The 9,517-nt window shown below is 41.7% G+C and overlaps 1 protein-coding gene across 3 annotated transcripts in view; it reads right to left on the reverse strand.

Annotated features, from left to right (window-relative positions):
* cita (citron rho-interacting serine/threonine kinase a) overlaps positions 1-9,517 on the reverse strand; it is a 59,329-nt gene that overhangs the window by 7,972 nt on the left and 41,840 nt on the right. For 2 of the 3 annotated variants that reach the window (XM_056745879.1, XM_056745880.1), the window contains 4 exons: positions 6,539-6,643; positions 5,938-6,107; positions 4,115-4,195; positions 3,361-3,496 (listed from right to left, as the gene is read on the reverse strand). In XM_056745879.1, the coding sequence (XP_056601857.1) occupies positions 3,361-3,496; positions 4,115-4,195; positions 5,938-6,107; positions 6,539-6,643 (492 nt within the window). Of the gene's footprint in view, positions 1-3,360; positions 3,497-4,114; positions 4,196-5,543; positions 5,586-5,937; positions 6,108-6,538; positions 6,644-9,517 lie in introns of all 3 variants that reach the window. The other variant, XM_056745877.1, reaches the window with a different exon arrangement.

Consider the following 9,517-nt stretch of genomic DNA (forward strand, 5'->3'; position numbering starts at 1 on the left):
TACGAGGAGATTCATACGGTAGGTACACCTATAGTTCTAAGCTGGGTAACAGTACGGTAGACTATTTCATCACGGATCTGAATCCTAACTCCCTCAGAGCGTTCACAGTTAGCCCACCATCCCCATTGTCAGATCACAGTAAAATCACTCTCTACCTCAATAGATCCGAACCTAACACAGAGGCATCAAAACAAACTCACCTCCATACCCTAAAACAAACTTTCAGGTGGAAACAAAATTGCGAAGATACATACAAAAGCATAACTCGTGAACCAAAAATTCAAATCCTACTGAATAAATTCCTCGATACCCCATTTCCACACAATTATGAAGGTGTAAATTTAGCAGTAGACAGGATTAACCAAATTTTTACAATATCTGCAACGCTATCTGACCTAAAACCCACTAACACAAAATCAAACAAAAAGCCTGTAAATGAGAAATGGTTTGATAAGGAGTGTAAAAACCTTAGAAAAGAAGTAAGAATTCTATCAAATCAGAAACACAGAGATGCTGACAATGTAAACACTCGCCAACTCTACCATGAAAAAGTTAAACAATATAAGGAAACACTAAGGAAGAAAAAGAAACAAGATACACAAAACCAGATAAAAGCAATTGAACAATCTCTAGAAACAAATCGCTTCTGGGAACATTGGAACACACTTAACAAACCCCACCATGAAGATCTTCCCATTCAGAACGGAGACGTATGGATAAAGCACTTCTCAAACCTCTTTAGTAAAATAACCAAGAACCATGAACAAACTAACCTACACAACAAACTATGCACTCTGGAGTCAACAATTAAAGATTACCAAAACCCTTTAGACTATCCAATTACACTCGCTGAGCTAGAACAAAATATACCAAAACTTAAATCCCAAAAAGCAAGTGGTATCGACGGTATCCTAAACGAGATGATTAAACACGCAGACCAAAAACTTACACTCGCCATCCTCAAACTGTTTAATATCATCTTTAGTACAGGTATATTTCCCACAGTCTGGAACCAAGGTCTCATAACTCCAATCCATAAAAGTGGAGACAAATTCGACCCTAATAATTACCGCGGAATATGTGTAAACAGCAACCTAGGTAAACTCCTCTGTAACATTCTTAACAGCAGACTTCTCCAATATCTAAACAACCAAAACATCCTGAGAAAATGCCAAATTGGTTTTCAACCCAAATACCGCACATCCGATCATATATACACTCTTCGTACCTTAATTGACAAAGAAACGAACCAAAATAAAAGAAAGCTCTACTCATGCTTTGTCGACTTCAAAAAAGCTTTTGACTCAATCTGGCATGAGGGACTTTTTCTTCAGTTGATTCAATGCGGCATCGGAGGAAAAACCTACGACATCATCAAATCAATGTACACCAATAACACATTTGCAGTTAAAATTGGCAACAAGCACACAGACTTTCTCTCCCAGAGTCGTGGAGTGAGACAGGGCTGTAGTCTAAGTCCTACACTATTTAACATTTACATCAATGAATTAGCTGGAGCTCTAGAACAGTCACCAGCACCCGGCCCGACCTTACAAGACACCGAAGTGAAATGTCTCCTGTTTGCAGACGATCTGGTGCTGCTGTCACCCACAAAAGAGGGTCTACAGCAACATCTGGACACCCTGCACACTTTCTGCCAAACATGGGCCCTATCGGTTAACCTTAAGAAGACTCGAGTCATGATATTCCAAAAAAAGCCCAGTAGCCAAAATCAACATCACCGTTTCAAACTAAACAACGTGCCCCTAGAACACACCAAGAACTACACATATCTTGGTATAAACATTAGTAACACCGGAAACTTAAACAAGGCTGTGAATGACCTGAGAGACAAGGCACGAAGAGCCTTTTACGCCATCAAAAAGAATATCAAAATTGACATCCCAACCGTAATCTGGTTGAAAATAATACAATCAATTATAGAACCAATCGCGCTGTATGGAAGTGAGGTTTGGGGTCCTCTCGCCAACCAAGAGTTCACCAGATGGGACAAACACCCAATAGAGATTCTGCAAACAGAAATGTGTAAAAACATTCTACGGGTACAGAGAAAAACTCCAAACAATGCTTGCAGAGCAGAATTAGGACTGTATCCTCTAATCATTAAAATACAAAAAAGAGCTTTAAAATTCTACACACACCTTAAGAACAGCGACACAGACACACTCCATCACAAAGCCTTAAGTCATCAAGAGCTGAGCCCAGAGAGAAACCCCTTCATCCAACTGATCTCACAACTAACTCTACAACCCCAAACATGCCCAAGTCAACCCCAAACCCCAGCCAGACTAAACCAAATGATGAAAAGACAAAAAGAGAAATATCTCCAACACTGGACAGAAGCAACAGCTCAGCAAAGTAAACTGGAATGCTATCTGTCACTAAAGAGAGAATATAAAGTGTCAGAATACCTCACAAGCGTATCAGACCCTAAACTAAGAAAAGTGTTGAGCATGTACAGACTCAGTGATCACCAGCTCACTGTAGAGACGGGCAGACACAGACACACATGGACACCGAGAGAAGAGCGACTGTGTCCACACTGCACACACAATCAAGTGGAAACAGAGCTGCACTTTCTCCTCTCCTGTCCCAACTACACACACATCAGAGAAACATTCTTCCCCCAGTTTACAAACTTACACAAAGACTTTGACCAGTTTCAACAAAAGGACAAGATCTCATACATACTGGGAGAAAAGTCAAGAAGCTCAAACCTGGCTGCAAGATATGTCAAGTCCTGCCACGACCAAAGAACAAGCAGCACAACACAACACAACACTGACAGGACAACACACACAAACTGACACTGTCACCCTTATTGAGAACTTTAATTAAAACTGTTTTTCTGTTTATATTGAGATGTGTATATATATAGATTTTTACTTATAGACTTTTAATTTTATTCTATTTTATTTTTGATCTTAATCTGTATTTCTGCATGTTTATATTTAATCTTGTGCTTTGGCAATGTAAATTTTCTTTTATCATGCCAATAAAGCTCCTTTGAATCTTGAATCTTGAATCTTGAGTGAGTGTGAGAGAGAGTGTGTGAGAGAGAGAGAGAGAGAGAGAGAGGGAGAGATAGATAGATAAAGTGAGAGGGAGTGAGTGTGAGAGAGTGAGTGTGTGAGAGAGAGAGAGAGACAGAGAGAGAGACAGAGATAGTGAGACAGAGAGAGAGAGAGTGAGTGTGAGAGAGAGTGTGTGAGAGAGAGAGAGAGAGAGAGAGAGAGAGAGAGAGGGAGAGATAGATAGATAAAGTGAGAGGGAGTGAGTGTGAGAGAGACAGAGTAAAAGAGAGAGAGAGAGAGAGAGAGAGAGTCACACAGAACTGACCGGTGATCATGAGCAGTTTATCCAGATCTTTAAGAATCTGGATCTGAAATACTGAGTCCAGTCCTGGGATGTGTGTCAGAGAATTCTTAATGACATTCAGAGCATAGAGACCCTCCTCTGAGCCCACCAACACAATCTGAAACACAAACACACACAATCACAATCCAGAACACATCTGCAGCAGTTGTTCATGTGGGTTAGATGATGAATCAGGTCCTATTCATGACAGAAGTGACAAAACCTGGTAACACTTTATGAAGACTTTCATTAATAAATCATTAACAATCATTATATAACGCTTAAGAAATCATTAGTTAATTATGTCACATAGCTTGAAATATGAGATAATGTGCTTGCTAATGTTTACTAATGTAGTTTTAATAAGTATTATAATTAACCAATCATTATTTCATGTCAATTGAAATGCTAACGAATTTCATAAAACTTTCAATTCATATGAACATCCTCTTTTTAAACATCTTAAAATGATATGACTTGGTTTACATGAAGAAAAACCTCATTTATAAATGATCAAGAAACAGTATATAATCATTAGGTAATGTTTCATAAGTTTATCAGTAAATGTTCACAAACACATTATCTCACGTTTTCAGCTATTTGAATATAAAGAAACTAATGACTTGTTAAGCATTATAAAATGTTTGTTAATGCTTTAATAATGAAAGTTTTGATATGAACATATGAAGCGTCACGGCCGTGTGCGTGTGCATGTGTGTGTAGTACAGGTGTGCACCTGGTCAGTCAGGGGTAAAGTACAGTTGATATCCAGCCGGTCGTCTCCTTCTAACTTCAGCAGAGAGTTACCCAACAGCTTCTGTACATAGAGAGAGAGAGAGAGAGAGAGACAGAGAGAGAGAGAGAGAGAGAGAGAGACAGAGAGAGAGAGAGAGAGAGAGAGAGAGAGACAGAGAGAAAGAGACAGAGAGGGAGACAGAGAGAGAGAGAGAGAGAGAGAGAGAGAGAGAGAAAGAGACAGAGAGAGAGACAGAGAGAGAGAGAGAGAGAGAGAGAGACAGAGAGAAAGAGACAGAGAGGGAGACAGAGAGAGAGAGAGAGAGAGAGAGACAGAGAGAAAGAGACAGAGAGAGAGAGAGAGAGAGAGAGACAGAGACAGACAGAGAGAAAGAGAGAGAGAGAGAGAGAGAGAGAGAGAGAGAGAGAGAGACAGAGAGGGAGTGAGAGAGAACGAGAAAGACAGAGACAGAGAGAGAGAGACAGAGAGAGAGAGAGGGAGTGAGAGAGAACGAGAAAGACAGAGACAGAGAGAGAGAGAGAGAGTGAGAGAGAACGAGAAAGACAGAGACAGAGAGAGAGAGTGAGAGAGACAGAGAGAGAGTGAGAGAGAGACAGAGAGAGAGAGAGAGACAGAGAGAGAGAGAGAGAGACAGAGAGAGAGAGAGACAGAGAGAGAGAGAGAGAGAGAGAGAGTGAGAGAGAGAGAGATGATGGGTTAAATTGAAACACAGATCCCACACTGTCACATTGACGCACAGAGGCGAGTGAGAGCGAGTGCATTCTCATGACATGGGCAGCAGAGTTTGTTTCTGTCATTGTTTCCTGCAGTGAAACTTCTCACACGCTGATCTGAATCAGAATCTGAGGTGAGAAACTGATCAAAGAGTGAAAGATGTGAGTCTTGCTGACAATGTTACACCACAGTCACAAATTATTTGTCAATCTAACTCAACACTCACAATAACCGAGTCTGACAGAGGAGATGTGTCTCTTTTATTAAATGTGTCACTTAAAATAGTCAGTGAGTGAAACGCTTCTTCAGGAGAAACACAAATAGAGTTTTGGTTTCATGGTGACTTGACCGTGTGTCAGTAACATTCAGATGATCTGGTGAAAGTGTTTTACAGCAGCAGGAGTGACATCATCAGCACTAAACATCACTACAGGAAACACTGACTGCTGTTCACATTCACTGTGTGTCCTGGAGCTCTGGGATGAAGGCATGACCTTATGACCTCATGACCTGATGATGATGATGCAAGCAACAGGCACACCAGACAGAAGAGGAACCTGCATGCTCACACACACACACACACACACACAGCTTCTCTATGTGTGTGTCAATCTCTCTCTCTCTCTCTCTCTGAGTGGGGAAGAATCCAAGCAGCAGACACAATGAAACATCAGCACACCTGTGACATCATTACCTGAACCATCGGTGAGAGATTCTTCTGTCTTTTAGCACCTGCCTACAGTGTTCAGAACACAACACACACTTGTATTGTCAGAGTATTACACACATGCACACACCCACACACACACTCAGGTGCACACACACACACACACGCACAAACACTAAAACACACACACTCGTGAGCACACACACAGGCACACACCCACACACTCGGGCGCACAAACACTAAAACACACACACCTACACACTCGCGCACACGTTCACACACACACACTTTTATTGTCAGAATATTAAACACACTCACGCCTACATACCCACACAGGCTCACACACGCACACGCTCGCACTCACACACACACATAACCTCCTGTGGTCCTAACACCCGAGAGAAAACAAACATTGACTCACAGCATCTGCTTCTGTTTTCTCACGGGATCCTCTGCTGCCGGCCACCACTGACTCCAGAACAGCCACCCAGCGCTGCTTATCTGGAAAACTGGGAGCCATGAAGTACAGAGACTGACCGGGCCAACAGGTGGTGTGAGGGTGAGACTCCAGCTTCAGCACGTACGGGATATCTGCACATCACACACAACACACACACGTTTATAATGACTCTATTGGTCATGAGGACGCACCGAGACTTTCATGAAATCTGTTCAGTTTAGAAATACAAAATAATGTGACAAAACGGTGAACACAATATTGACACAACATCATTAAACTGTGAATTTTCAAATATGATGTACAAATAGAGTGCTAACTGTACTGAATTGTCTACGACTGATATAAGTGATCCGCCTTAAATACATTTGTTTAGAAATCATAAAATAGAAGAAAGAAAAACTTTATTAACCCTGACTGGAGACGGCACATTCAAAACTAGAGTAACACTTTACTGAAAATACATTTGTGAATTGTTGTCTGTAGGATTTGAATCATCATGTTATGTTAGTGTATATTTACAACACTATGCTGGATAAATGTTTTGTTAGAAGCACATTTGCACCTGATTTAGCCGTGTTGATGAGCTCAGAAGCACCAACAGCTCCGTGTACGGTCACCTCACCGTCCGGCAAACACAACTCAAACTCCTCCTGCGGCTTCACAGAGTCTGAAAACACAAACATCACATGAAACACAGTGTTACTCACACACACACATCACATGAAACACAGCGTTACACACACACACATCACATGAAACACAGTGTTACTCACACACACACACATCACATGAAACAGTGTTACACCACACACACATCACATGAAACACAGTGTTACTCACACACACACATCACATGAAACACAGCGTTACACACACACACATCACATGAAACACAGCGTTACACACACACACATCACATGAAACACAGTGTTACTCACACACACACACACATCACATGAAACAGTGTTACACACGCACACATGAAACACAGTGTTACTCACACACACACACACATCACATGAAACAGTGTTACACACGCACACACATCACATGAAACACAGTGTTACTCACACACACACACATCACATGAAACACAGCGTTACTCACACACACACACATCACATGAAACAGTGCGTTACTCACACACACACACATCACATGAAACAGTGTTACACACGCACACATGAAACACAGTGTTACTCACACACACACATCACATGAAACACAGCGTTACACACACACACATGAAACACAGTGTTACTCACACACACATCACATGAAACACAGCGTTACACACACACACATGAAACACAGTGTTCCTCACACAAACACACACATCACATGAAACACAGTGTTACACATACACGCACACATGAAACACAGCGTTACACACACACACATGAAACACAGTGTTACTCACACAAACACACACATCACATGAAACACAGTGTTACACATACACGCACACATGAAACACAGTGTTACACACACAAACACACACATCACATGAAACACAGCGTTACACACACACACATCACATGAAACACAGCGTTACTCACACACACACATCACATGAAACACAGCGTTACACACACACACACATCACATGAAACACAGTGTTACTCACACACACACACATCACATGAAACACAGCGTTACTCACACACACACACATCACATGAAACAGTGCGTTACTCACACACACACACATCACATGAAACAGTGTTACACACGCACACATGAAACACAGTGTTACTCACACACACACATCACATGAAACACAGCGTTACACACGCACACATGAAACACAGTGTTACTCACACACACACATCACATGAAACACAGCGTTACACACACACACATCACATGAAACACAGCGTTACACACACACACATCACATGAAACACAGTGTTACTCACACACACACACACATCACATGAAACAGTGTTACACACGCACACATGAAACACAGTGTTACTCACACACACACACACATCACATGAAACAGTGTTACACACGCACACACATCACATGAAACACAGTGTTACTCACACACACACACATCACATGAAACACAGCGTTACTCACACACACACACATCACATGAAACAGTGCGTTACTCACACACACACACATCACATGAAACAGTGTTACACACGCACACATGAAACACAGTGTTACTCACACACACACATCACATGAAACACAGCGTTACACACACACACATGAAACACAGTGTTACTCACACACACATCACATGAAACACAGCGTTACACACACACACATGAAACACAGTGTTCCTCACACAAACACACACATCACATGAAACACAGTGTTACACATACACGCACACATGAAACACAGCGTTACACACACACACATGAAACACAGTGTTACTCACACAAACACACACATCACATGAAACACAGTGTTACACATACACGCACACATGAAACACAGTGTTACACACACAAACACACACATCACATGAAACACAGCGTTACACACACACACATCACATGAAACACAGCGTTACTCACACACACACATCACATGAAACACAGCGTTACACACACACACACATCACATGAAACACAGTGTTACTCACACACACACACATCACATGAAACACAGCGTTACTCACACACACACACATCACATGAAACAGTGCGTTACTCACACACACACACATCACATGAAACAGTGTTACACACGCACACATGAAACACAGTGTTACTCACACACACACATCACATGAAACACAGCGTTACACACACACACATGAAACACAGTGTTACTCACACACACATCACATGAAACACAGCGTTACACACACACACATGAAACACAGTGTTCCTCACACAAACACACACATCACATGAAACACAGTGTTACACATACACGCACACATGAAACACAGCGTTACACACACACACATGAAACACAGTGTTACTCACACAAACACACACATCACATGAAACACAGTGTTACACATACACGCACACATGAAACACAGTGTTACACACACAAACACACACATCACATGAAACACAGCGTTACACACACACACATCACATGAAACACAGCGTTACTCACACACACACATCACATGAAACACAGCGTTACACACACACACACATCACATGAAACACAGTGTTACTCACACACACACACATCACATGAAACACAGCGTTACTCACACACACACACATCACATGAAACAGTGTTACACACGCACACATGAAACACAGTGTTACTCACACACACACATCACATGAAACACAGTGTTACTCACACACACACATCACATGAAACACAGCGTTACACACGCACACATGAAACACAGTGTTACTCACACAAACACACACATCACATGAAACACAGTGTTACACATACACGCACACATGAAACACAGTGTTACACACACATCACATGAAACACAGCGTTACACACACACACATCACATGAAACACAGCGTTACTCACACACACACATCACATGAAACACAGTGTTACTCACACACACACACATCACATGAAAC

The sequence above is a fragment of the Triplophysa dalaica genome, chromosome 4, assembly GCF_015846415.1.
Source record: "Triplophysa dalaica isolate WHDGS20190420 chromosome 4, ASM1584641v1, whole genome shotgun sequence".
NCBI classification, from domain to species: Eukaryota; Metazoa; Chordata; class Actinopteri; order Cypriniformes; family Nemacheilidae; genus Triplophysa; species Triplophysa dalaica.